At 37.8% G+C, this 13,499-nt stretch overlaps 1 protein-coding gene across 1 annotated transcript in view; it reads left to right on the top strand.

The window, feature by feature from the left end:
* Positions 1–13,499, top strand: part of HERC5 (HECT and RLD domain containing E3 ubiquitin protein ligase 5) — a 60,550-nt gene that overhangs the window by 41,633 nt on the left and 5,418 nt on the right. Inside the window, exons 14-18 of the mRNA XM_004681414.2 lie at positions 1,709–1,822; positions 3,251–3,361; positions 4,891–5,061; positions 7,749–7,892; positions 8,418–8,584. Coding sequence (XP_004681471.1) covers positions 1,709–1,822; positions 3,251–3,361; positions 4,891–5,061; positions 7,749–7,892; positions 8,418–8,584 — 707 coding nt within the window. The remainder of the gene's footprint in view (positions 1–1,708; positions 1,823–3,250; positions 3,362–4,890; positions 5,062–7,748; positions 7,893–8,417; positions 8,585–13,499) is intronic.

Genomic DNA, 13,499 nt, shown 5'->3' with positions numbered 1-13,499 from the left:
TAAACAACCAGGTAAGGTTTACAGAAGACCTGAAAATTATAGTCACCTTAGGCCAGGACTAGATACATCCAAGTCAAACGCTAATAGTCAAACATACAAGGATCTAGCATAATTATTACTTGTGTTATAATTGAAATTGAGAAAGTAATTTGAGTCCAACAACAAAGTTGACATGTCCATTAATTATACTTGAAATTTATTAAGGGCATCTTATATGCGGAGCTCCTCAGCATGGAAGCCAGTGAATTAATATACATTAGTTGAGGTAGGGTCTATAATCACTCATGCTGACAGGTGCTCACCCTGCTTAGTACATGTGGCCATTTTTATGTGAGACTGCTGACTCCAGATGTCTGGGTTGTGGAGGGTGAGGGTAGTGGGTATGTCATCTACCTCTTTGTTCTGCTAAGATTAATGAGTTTTGCAGGATCACCTGTACAGGTTAATACAGAGAAAGAATCAGTGAGGAAACTGGTTATCTCCCCATAGTAGGTCAGTTGTGGGCCTAAGATGGCAGAGATACATGATGGAGTCGCTTTCATTTTCCTACATTTATTAATGATGAACATGATGCTATGCTAGAATGTTCATATTCATGCCATAGTAACCCTGTTCATTTCAGGGGGTGGAGGGCTAGAAAATTTCTCTTAAGATTAGGAGAGGAATGTTCTACTATGTCTTTCTATTATGGGGAAGGATGTCCTAAAGAAACTCTGCAGGGTTTTGTGGACTCTACCTCCTACTTCAGTAACTGGAAACTACAACTCCCAGCAGTACCAGGGAGAGAACTGTGAGGACCCACGGGTGGAGCGAAGCAGGCATTCTGGGACTTTGGGGGATAAATAGGGCGCCATTTTCTACGGCTCTCTCCCTCTCTCTCTCTCTCTCTCTCTCTCTCTCTCTCTCTCTCTCTCTCTCTCTCTCTCTCTCTTTCCCTGGGTTGTTCCTTTTCTTTTCCCCTTTTGTAAATAACCCATTATTTGACCCTTTTGTGTGTGGCTGCAGTACAACTAAATTTTAGGTGCGCGGGCAAGGACCCACACACAGGCAGCCCAGTTCTCACTAGGGTACCCTGTAACATTTCTAGTAGAACATCTACAAATTATGTATTGTTAATCGCTAAAGAACAAGACATGAACTGTTGAGTCCCAAAGTACTTTGAATTCATATTGCCCTATTTTCTTAGGACAAAAAATTTTTATTTTTTGTTTTTATTTAGTTATACATACAGAGCTGGGTACAGGCCAGAGGTGTGGGGGGTGAGAGGATTCACCAGAGACAAAGTGGGGAACAAAACAGGGACATTGACAGAAGCTGAAGGGAGCAGCATGAGAGACAGAAGAGTTCTGTTGCACCATGTGGGCCACTTCTCTGGCCAGGGATCTAACCTGTGCTTAAGTAGCTGTGTCTAGCTTCATAATGGTGCACTTTAATCTGTTGTACTATCAGGTAGGGCTGTAAAAAGCTTTTTAAAACTTTTCTATGTATCCAAAATAACTGGAAGTTATCACTACATGAATCTTTACTATTAAATTTTAATTATTTTTTATGTTCCTGAAAATTTGGGACTTTGAAAGTAGAAGAATTGCTATAACTTTATTTTGGTCTGTAAAAGAATGTTCAGTTTATATTGCTGCTGATAATCGAAATAATAGCAGTTAAACTAGATTATATGTAAAACTTTCTCACAGGTTATATTTTATTTAAGGTAAACCAAACTAAATATCAACTGCCTGAAAATATTTTCAAAGTAAATGAACTCTCGCACTGGCTTGATTTTTATGGAGAAGCATACAGAAGATCTTCTTGGAAAAGAAACTCAGTAAGTATGGAATATTTAAGAAGAGAATACACATTTCTTTTGTAACTTTCTATGTGAGTTTCCAAAAATCCTACTGTGCAAAATTGCACCACAGAAATAGGAGGCCTATTAGAAAAGTATGACTGACAGCCCCGCCCCACCGCCCCCAAAACAAACACACACCTATGCAGTTTTATAACTAGAACACTAACAGAGAGGTGAATGTCACTAGGGAAATAGCTTAAACCATCCAAGCAAGCAGCTCATGGGATGCCAAGAGGATAGGAAGGCTGCATAGAGATAAAGTATCAGGGCTCGGAGCACAGAGGCTCTTAGATGTGCCTGGAAGACACTGCTCAGCAGGACCTGCAGTGAGGGCTGTGACTTTGGGAGAGTACTCAGGTTGTAAGTATTCCTTTTTATGTTCTTAAAAACAGTTAAGGTGCTTTTGTTACCAGCTCAACACTGACCTGAATTTTCTTCCACTCTGAGGGTAATAGTTCTATTTTCTAGCACTTTGAAGCTCTTACCTAGCCAAAATCACATAGAAAGCTAACCAGCTAGTTATATTTCATCATTGCTCTATTTGCCAAATACATCTGGGCTGATTTACATTTGAAAGTGTAGGTAACCTCTTGGGACTGTATCCAGAGATTATAATTAATTGCTAAATTAAATGAGCACTGAAAATGCTAGTTTGAATACATTTTATTGTTACCTATATATAAAACATTTAGAATTTAGGCCCTCCCTGGTGGCACAGCAGGTTAAAGCAAAGCACTAAGAAGCTAAAGCCACTTCAGTGTGAGTTCACTCCCTGTCCCCCAGAGGTGACCCACAGCAGACCTCTCCTGACCCGCCCACTGCTCCCCTCAGCTGTGTACTTCGTCAGTCAGCCTGTTCTGCACCCCACTCTGTCTCTGGTGAAGCTTCTCACTGGCCCTGCACCTCTAGTCTGTACCCCAGTTCTGTATGCATGAATAAAAAAAAATCTTAAAAAAAAAATCATTTAGGGCCCTCCCTGGTGGCACAGTGGGTTAAAGCACAGCACTACGAAGCTTAAGCCACTTCCTCATAAGTTCGATTCCTGCCTGCCCCGGAGGAGTCCACATGGCGAGGCAGACCTCTCCTGACCCGCCCGCTGCTCCCCTCAGCAGTGTACTTCGTGGACCTGCCTGTTCTGCTCCCCACTCTGTCTCTGGTGAATCCTCTCACCCTCCACATCTCTGGCCTGTACCCCAGTTCTATATGAATAAATAAATAAATCTTTAAAAAAAAATCATTTAGAATTTACACATAGAGACTCAGGATAGTATCTCAGTAGCATTAAATAGCAATTTGTATTTCTTTGACTAAAGGGACTGGGATCTTAAGCTGACAGGCCTGGAGTAAGCCATAAGCATTCTCTGTTCTATAATTGACCAGAATTACTGTCATTTTCTTTTTTAGGAAGCTTCAGTAAACACCCAGTATCCTGTCATATTCAGTCACTTTCCATTTATCTTAAATTTTCTGTCCAAAATTAAGCTACTATATGCAGACTCGCTTTTAAAGATACAGGTATGTATGCCCATTACTTTGTTTTCATTAACTATCTGGAAGATAGATGTACAGTATTTTGGGGGTGATGAAGGAGCTACCCATAGGTGAAACCAGTGGTGGAGGAATTCAAGTAGCTGGCACAAATGAAAACGGAAATAAAAATTGAACAATCTGACTAGCTTAGCACTAAGGCATATTAATTCTTCAGTAGCTATGGAAAGATTTTCGGCAGCTGGCTTACTTGTGGGATTTTGACCATGAAGTTGGTGCCTGGAGTCTTCTGAATGGTACTTAAAAAGTAATGACAAACTGGGCTTGGTTAGGGTTAGCACTGATACTTAAGGAGATCCAGTCTAGTGAAAAAAAGACAGCACTGGGAACAGATGTGACATGATTCTTGAAATTTGAGCCCTTGTTTTTACTTTGTGATGATAACCCATAGTGAAGGTTTTTTAAAATATCCTCTTTTTAATGTACTGTCACCAGCTGATTTGTTTTTATTTAAGAACAGATACAACAAAATGGCTTTGAACTTAAAATGGGACATTTGTAAATATCTTGGGATATGTTCTTCATATCAACTTTAAAGGATTAAATATGTTAATATATCAATAGATAAAACATTAACAATAGTGCTTCTCACAAGGTGCTCCAATTTATTACCTTTTATTATCACATCTGTTTGTATGTATAATATTTAAATGTGTCCTAAAAGTAGGTACTTTGGCATAATGCATTTACTATAATAAGTAAAATAAGAACTTGAGATATGAGTTCTAAATATCCCTGTTAATGAAATATTTAGCAAGGATAATCGAAAGAAAAAAAGAACTTAACATGCTTCAACTCTTAGAATTGTTCTTTCCTGATTTTAAACAAACTCCTAATAATACTTTTATGGAACTGGCATTTGCTGGCTTTCTGATTTGCCCAGAGCCACAGATTTAATGATCCCAAATGGCCACTTGCTTTCAGATGTCTTTGTGTCTGTCTCTAGTTATCTTGCACTAACTTCTTAGATTATCCATCAGCTAAAATTTCATCTCTGAATTTTCCTCCTACTATAAGATATCATTAGAGAGTTCACTCATACCTAAGCTCTCCCAGCAACCTACTTCTTTTTAAACTGAACTTCTTTCCTGAATTATGATCATTTTTTTCAGATTATGGTATTTCAGCACACTGCGTCAGTGCCTAGAGGTGAGTGGATACTAATCAGGCTCTCGGCCTGCTGATGGTGATTAGCCTTGGTGACTAAGTATTAATAACTCTGTTTACAGGATGAAGTGGTTCAGTGGGACCTGCAGTTGGTCTCTTTGCTGCTCTGCTGGTCTGGCTCTCTAGAACTTTTTGCTCCTTAGGTCCTGTGTTTTTTCTGCTCACCAAGGGTAAATGGCTGTGCAGCTTCCCTCCAGTAGTGCATGTGAGGTTCTCTTCATAACTATTTGTGATGTGCACTTATCATGAACTCTTATCAGTGCATTCTACTTTATGAGCTTCTACTTAGAACAAATGGTAAAATAAAAAGAAACCTTTCTTTGTCCTAGGAGAAAAAATTTAGAGCATGTATGAGGTTGGTTGGAATTATGGAGCAAAGAGAGTCTGAATTAGCTTTGCTGCCCACCTTGAGTCTAACAGTCAGAAGGAGTCACTTGATTGAAGATGTTTTGAATCAGCTACGTCAGTTTGAAAATGAAGATCTGAGGAGAGAGTTACTGGTAAAGTATAATTCTCACTTAATATTTTTGCTGCTGAGAAAAGGAGGGCATGAAAAAAATGTTAATAGTGGGTCTCATAAAGGGGAAATTATCTCCCTTTGCCACCAAGGTCTGCTTTACCACCCTAATTACCCAGGTTTGATTTCAGATGATAGGTGTGGGTACTTAGCCCCACACTTGGGCTAAGAAGCAACAGTTGAAATGGTTTCCTCCCCCGCTTAATCAGAAAGACCAGTACTAGCCCTATGAATTTCAGGCCCTTGAGACCTGACCTTGCTGGACTGGCTGTCAGCACTTTCAAGGGCCCCAGGGAGGCAGGGTTGGCATCAAAGATTTGCTAAAGCAGTCAGGCAGGAACATCGGTTGGTTGTTCAGTAGGAGAGAGGAACTTCTCTTTTTTGTCTGACTGCATGGTTATTTGGGGGTATAATTATAGAGCTTAGCATGCTTGGAGCATTCATAAGTGATTTTTGGTTTAGCTGCTTTATAACTTGTCCTGCTAGTCATTATTTGACACTGAATAATAATGACAAGTAGACCTTATGAATGCTTTCTTTGTGCCAGGCACTATTGTAAATACTCTCCAATTACTTGCTTAACCCTTTCAAAAGTGTGGTGGGTTCTGTTTTACCCTTTTTTATTGGTGGGGACATTGAGATCAAGCACTACTGGGTAATTTATCCAAGAGAAACACAACTGATAAGTATCAGCCAGAATTTGGGTCCTACCATCAGACTCTAAACTTTCCATTTAAGACAATGATTTGATTAATACTTATTATTGCTTTTTTATCAGAGACCATAGTTTATTAGTTCTCCAACTCAGATTTTTAAAAAAAATTTGACTTTCTTAAAGATAACTTTTTAAAATATGGGGCATAGGTTTTTGCAACCAGAGTTAGCATTTCCACAAATTTTTGCACACAGTTTTCAAAACTGAGTACTATGTGATTCTAACCTGTGTCAAACCACAAACCAGACCCTTCAGCTGTTAGTTCTACTTTAATATTTTATTCATTTGTCTTTAAAATTCAGATCCCACTCAATGAGCAGTCACCCTTTTCCATACTAGTTGAGGCATATTAAATGTTAGGACAGCAAGCACAGGGCAGGTTCTCGATTGATTTGGGCAGGCAGGTACAGGAAAGTCCTGGAGCCCATAGTGGCTTTTCCAAGGCTTAATGCTCTTTCTACACCAGTTATTGTGGGGCAAGCCTGCAGCTGGCAAGTCAAGGAGGCTGGGGTAGGAGTGAGGGTGTGTCTGGGAGGCTAGCAGGCATCCCAGCCCCTAGGGAACCTGTGTGCTTTGTCTTGGAGCTTTCACTGGCATTCTCTTGTAGTAGCCATTATGCTGTAGTCGTCATCTGTGTGATGCTGCATTTACAGCCTCAGCCTCCAGGTTCAGTGATGCCCACTATGCAGACTCACACCACACTCCAGGTGACAACCAACTGGCATGCATGACTCGAGCCCAAGCTCCCAAGCACCTTCTGCATTCAAAGGCAATAGCCACAGAGGCTGGCAGAATAAAAGCCTGGCCAATCTTTCTTTATCCTGCACATATGTTATCCTACATAATCTTTCTGATGATGTTGTGAGGAAACTGAGACTAAATGGAATAGCATTCATCTAATATAGAATTCAAAAAAGGTGCTACCTGGAGGTGCTAGGAGAACATCCAGATGAAAAGGTTGAGCAGACTTTGGAAATGAGTGTGTGTTAATCATTGAAAAGAAGGATGCATATGAAGGTTAAGTGTCAGCTTGTGATAAATGACATTTAAAAAGAAAAGAGCATTAGATAAATGCCAGAAAGACAAGACAGAAAATGTGAGCATAGAACCATTGGAAATTCTATGGTTAAGGCAGTAGAAATAAGAAGAGAGAAATATAGCGTTTCATAAGAGAATGCAAGGAAGAAGAGAAGGGTCAGTGTGTGAAATTATCAACCTAGGGGATGATACATGAGAAAAGTCCTTAGAATTAGGGGTTCGAGGTTCTTGCTCCCCTTAAAGAGAAGTATTGAGGAAGAGCAGTGGGTTTGGAAGTGGGCTACATTCTTATCAGAATCTTGCAAATCTAGAGTAGGAGGAACTCATATTGTCTGTACTGGAGACCATGGTGCTGAACTTTGTTGACATTTTCCTTTAAGAATAAGCAAGAGCGTATGTAACACATTTGAAAATGAAGTAAAGGACTACAAGAAGGAAAGGCAGGAAGAGAGCAAGTAGTTAAAGGAACAAAGATGGGTTATGATAATCATCTCAGGCAGAAATGGGTGTTTACAGCAGGTACTCCCTCCTTAGGCAGTAAATGATAAAATCCAGAGAACCAACCAATAACTATCTTATACATGCCATTTTTTGATATTTGAAAATTCTAATATATGGTGTATTTATGCTTATTTCCATTATACTCACTGTACGTTATAGCTACAGTAGTGATGCCAATTGAGGTCAGTTTGACAGACTAAGCTGTACCAGGTATATAACTATGGGAAATTTAAAATTCTTTAAAAATTTTAATTCTTGAAATTTCATTGTCTTCTTAGGGAATAAATGAGAAGGTATATTATAATAACAATAAGATGTCTATCACAACCTTAGCTATTACTACTATTTTAAGTGAAATTTAGCACACAGCAGTGCAGAACCCTTGAAGTAGTATATTATTTATTCTGTTTCCTCAGGTTTCATTTAGTGGAGAAATTGGACATGGCCTTGGAGGGGTCAAGACAGAATTTTTCCATTGTTTGTTTAAAGAGATGACCCGGCCAGAATATGGGATGTTCGCATATCCTGAAGATGCTTCCTGCATGTGGTTTCCTGTCAGGGTTAGTTCTCATAGCTTTGCTTATGTCACAAGGCAGAAAATCATGGTATTACATGCCGTAGACATTAGATTCCTTGCCTGTTTTGTATTAAGAGAAGAGTTATAGATGTAATTGTGAAGAAAAACTTCAGTTCTTATGAAGTGGTTATTTTCTTTAAAAATAAAGACAGGAAAACTTAAGCATTATGTGTTTTTACTTAGAGAATGAATACTTACAAATGAATCCTTCTTTCCTCAGGCACTTATTTTTTGTTTCAGTTCTATTCTTATAGTTTAAACAGTCTATGAAAAGAAATCGTAAGCACTTTAGTTTACTGATTTTAATGTGTTTCTAATCTTATTAGTGTTTTTAGTAAAGAGAACTGTAAAGGGATTTTAATTAACTTCAGCACCAAAAAGAATTGTCGTTTTTTGTTTTTAATTTGTAACTTGACTGGCACAGTGGGGAAATAAAGTTTTACCTACTATAAATATTCCATTGTGTTGATAAAAATTGACAACACATTATATTGTTTTGTCTTTTCAGCCTAAATTTGAGAAGAAGAGATATTTTTTCTTTGGGGTTCTCTGTGGACTTTCCGTATTTAATTGCAATGTTGCCAACATCCCTTTCCCACTGGCTCTCTTTAAGAAACTTTTGAACCAAACACCATCGTTGGAAGATTTAAAAGAACTGAGTCCTGTTTTGGGAAAGTAAGTAAGCATGGTTTCTTTTTCAGGACAATGTCTAACACAGACAAATATCTAAACACATACACACACACTCACACCCCAATAGTATTTTCATGTTCAGCAGTAACATTCTACATTCTTTCAATCAATCAACCTTAAATTAACTTCAGCAAGAATTATATTAAAATTAAGAAAAGTGAATTTTTCCTATGTCTAGGCCTCAATGCTTGCATTAGACTTTGAACTATATATGCATAAAACCAATTATAAGTAGCACAGGTTAACTTGTTGTGAGGTCTGTAAATTATATTTATTTTAAATGTTTCATGTGATTATCTTAAAAATGGAATTTGTTTATAAGTTAAAAGACAAATACCACTTCTCACAGACAGAAAGGCAATATACACAATAGAAACGGTTGCTGTCCTATTTCTACATATCCAGAAAAAATTGACAAAGCATATGAGTGTCCTTCATCTTAGTAACTATTGAGTTAGTGAGGAAATTAAAGCAGAAATAAAGTAAATACCTTGAAACTAGTGAAAAATGAGACTACAAGCTACCAAAATCTGTAAGATGTAGCAAAAACAGTAAAGACGGAAGATAATTACAATCTAGGCCCACTTCAAGAAGTAAGAAAAATCCCGAATCAGCTGCTTAAAATATCTTGAAAAAGAGGGATCTACAATATCTTGAAAAAGAGGGATAAAGAAGATCTACATTCAATAGAAGGAAAGAAGTAATAATTAGAGTGTAAATAGGAGAAATAGAAATTAAAAAGAGTATACAAAAGATGAGTGAAACTGAGAGTCTGGGTTCTTCAAGAAGATAAAATAGACAAATCTAGCTAAGTAACAAAAAAAAGAGGAGAGAAAATAATGAACACAATCAGAAATAAAGAGAAATTACCACAGATGACACAAATATGCAAAGATCATTGGAGTTTATTATGAATAAATACACACAAATAAATTTGATATTCTAAAGAAATGGACAAATTACTAGATTAATAAAGTTTACAAGATTAAATGAGGAAGAAACAGAAGAATTAAATAAGCCAATCACAATCATGTAAACTCAAACAGTAATAAAGAATCTCCCACCCCAAAAAGCATGGGACCCAGATGGCTACAAATGAATCTATCAAACTTTTTTTGTTTTTAAAGATTTATTTATTTATTCATACAGAACTGGGGTACAGGCCAGAGATGCGGAGGATGAGAGGATTCACCAGGGACAGAGTGGGGAGCAGAACAGGCCGACTGACGAAGTACACTGCTGAGGGGAGCAGCGGGTGGGTCAGGAGTTCTGCCATGCCACATGGTCACCTCCAGGGCAGGCGGGGATTGAACTCATGCAGAAGTGGCTTAAGCTTCTTAGTGCTGTGCTTTAACCCACTGCACCACTAGGGAGGGCCCGAGTCTATCAACTTTTAAAAAAGAACTTGACCCATGTTGCTCAAATTAATTCAGAAAACCCAAGGAAACGAGTGTACCCTGATACATTTCATGATGCTTACATTACCCTAACACTAAGACAGGACAAGAAAACTGCAGACCAATATCCTTGATGAATATTGATGCAAAAATCTTCAAAAAATACTAGCAAATAAAATTCAACAGTGCATTACAAGGATTATATATCTGAACCAAGTGTGATTTAAGGCTGAGTAAATATATGTAAATCAATGTAATATGTGACAGCAACTAAAGAAAAGATGAAAAATCTTATGATGATACCAAAACACAAAGTATTTGATAAGATTCAGCATCCATTTATGTAAACTCTCCAGACAGGGTGGAAATAGTAAGATACAAAGCTCTCAACAGAATAATCTATAACTAAAATAATATTTATGAAAACTGAAAACTTTTCCTTTAAGTCAGGAACAAGATAAGACAATCATCACTTCTATTTAATTTAATATTAGAGGGGTTTTATTTGTTTATTTGTTTTAAAGATTTATTTATTTATGCTTACAGAACTGGGGTACAGGCTAGAGGTGTGCTGGGCAATAGGATTCACCAGAGACAGTGGGGAGCAGAACAAGTAGATGTACTGAGATACGCTGCTGAGGGGAGCAGCAGGCGGGTCAGGAGAGATCTGCCACACCATGTGGGTCACCTTGTGGGATCAAACTTGTGCTGCAGTGGCTTCTGAGAGTTTCATTGTTAGGTGCTTTATTTAACCCGTTGTGCTACCAGGGAGCACCTGATATTAAAGGTATCAGACAACAGTAAATAAAAGAAATCCAGGTTGTAAAAGAAGTCAATCTACTTTCACAGGTGATATGTTACTTTATAATGAAAACCCTAAAATCTCCACCAAAATCTGTTAGAAACAATACGTAGTTACTGCCAAGTGGCAATTTACAGACTACATACAAATCTGTTACATTTTTATACAAATAGTAAATGGGAAGGGGAAAATTAATAATTACATTAACAGTTACTTAAAAAAAAGGAAAAAAGAAACAAGCAAAAGCTTTCACATACAAAAAGGGAAAAATTAAAAGATCAAGAAGTAGGGGGAAAAAATGGACACATATTACATAATGAGCAAGGACTTGATATCCAAGATATACAAAAACTTAAATTCAGTAGTTTTTAATAAGACTATATCAAATTAAAAGGCTTCTGTACAGCAAAATCAAGAGACATCCCATTAAATAGAGAATATTTGCACACCATTCATCTAATAAGCTGCAGATAGTGATGAGCTACTAAGAATTCACACAAATCAACAAAAAACAAACAACCCAATCAAAAAGCAGGCAGAAAGCTAAATAGACACTTCTCCAACAAAAAAAATGCAAGTGGTCAATAGGCATATCAAACAGTGTTCATTGTCACTTGTATCAGGGAATAGCAAATCATAACCGCAATGAAATACCACCTCACAACAGTGAGAGTGGCCCATGTTAAAAAATCTGGAGGCCTCCCTGGGGGTACCAGGGGTCAAGTTTCAACACTATGAAGCTGTCAGCAGCCACTGCAGCACGAATTCAATCTCTGGCCAAGGAGGTGACCCACATGGTGTAGCAGACCTAGATCTCTCTTGTCTCACTTGATGCTCCCCTCAGCAGTGTACTTCAGTCAGTCCACTCTTCTGTCTCTGGTGAACCCTGTCTCTCACACATACCCCTGCACCTCTGACCTACACCCCAGCTCTTGCATGCATAAATAAATAAAATATTTTTAAAGATTGATTTATTTATGCATACAGAACTGGGGTTTAGGACAGAGGTTAGAGGATTCACCATAGAGTGTGGATCAGTACAGGCAGATCGGTGAAGTACACTGCTGAGGGGAGCAGCAGGTGAGCCAGGAGAGGTCTACTGTGCCATGTGGATCACCTCCAGGCAGGGATCTAATACTCACCAAAGCGGCCTGGGCCAGCTTCACAGTGCTGTGCTTTAACCCTTTGTGCCACCAGGGAGGCCCTAAAATAAATCTTTAATAAAAAAAAACAAACTGGAAACAGTGCTGGTGAGGATATGGAGAGAACAGATCTCTCGTATATGTCAGATATGGAAAGCTGTGTGGAAGTTCCTTAAAACATTAGAAATGGATCTGCTATACAACCCATCTATTCCACTCCCAGAAGTCTCTAAAAAGAATACAAAAACACTGATTCTAAAGGAAACCTGCACTCCTACTTTATTGCAGTACTATTTACAATAGCCAAAATATGGAAACAGTATAAATTTCCCAAAACAGGTGAATGGATCAAATGATGTATACATATGGAATGGAATATTATTCAGTGATCAAAAATAACCAACTCTTGCCATTTGTGGCAACATGGATGTTGCTGGGAGGGATTATGCTAAGCAAAATAAATCAGAAATGAAAACATGAATATTGGATGGCTTCATTTTATATGGAATATAGAAAAACAATACATCAGACAAAACAAACCTCAAAAACTGACCATAGATGTGAGGTATCTGAGAAGAAAGGTGGGGGAAGAGAAAACTGGCTGAAGGAGCACAAGGGAATATGGTGAAGGACCATGGGTGCTTTGGTGATGGGAGAACTGTAATGATCACACCTGAGGGGAGAAATCATACATTGCCCCAACATTAATAATGATGTAAAAAAGAACTATATTTCGTTTTTTAAACCACTCTATTAATAAATGAGCAGCAAATCAGTTCACCAAAGAGAATATCAAGAAAGCCGGTAGATAATGGAAAATGTTTATTATTGCTTTTTATAATAAGGGAGATGTAGGTCTAAAACACCATGAACTATCATCTCATGCCTGTGACAGTGACACATATTTAAAAGGGCACTAACACAAGGGCTAGAGAGGCGGCATAAAAAGAGGAACCATCTGACACCATTCCAGGAATGGAAAATGGTGCAGCTATCTTGGAAAGTGATCTGGATTTACTTTAAAAAGGTAAAATGGAAATATTGTATGAACCAGCATCCCTACTCTTAGACATCTACTCAAGCATGAAACCTTCAACCTTCGAATTATATCCTCTGCAGTATTGTGGCATTATTTCCTATAGCTTGGATGTGGGGACTACCAGAGTACATGCTGATAGAAGATTGGGTCAAGATGTATATAGAGCACTAGGGAAAAATATGTAAAATGAAGAAAATATGGACAAATATAGTATTCACTTCCTCATTTCTTAAGACCTAAAAAGTACCAACATTTAAAAAAAGACTGATAATTTTAACTCTAAGAGTAAAGAATTTCTATGTGAGAAAAAAACTTCTGAATTTGATAGTTATTTGTAACACATTTTTAGGGTGGTAGAAAAATGGGATAGCAATTTTGGTGCATATAAGTTTTAGTACTTGTTTGGGGAAGGTGTGCTCACCAGTATTAATTTATAAACACACCTGTATATAAGTTTGTAAGCCATGAACATACAATGACAAAGTATCATGATAAAACCCAGTTTTCTGGACTCCCA

This window comes from Condylura cristata, unplaced genomic scaffold, assembly GCF_000260355.1.
Source record: "Condylura cristata isolate star-nosed mole 26May11 unplaced genomic scaffold, ConCri1.0 scaffold00012, whole genome shotgun sequence".
NCBI lineage: Eukaryota > Metazoa > Chordata > Mammalia > Eulipotyphla > Talpidae > Condylura > Condylura cristata.
Note: the sequence above shows the minus strand (reverse complement) of the source record. Positions and strands in the feature narration are given on the sequence as shown.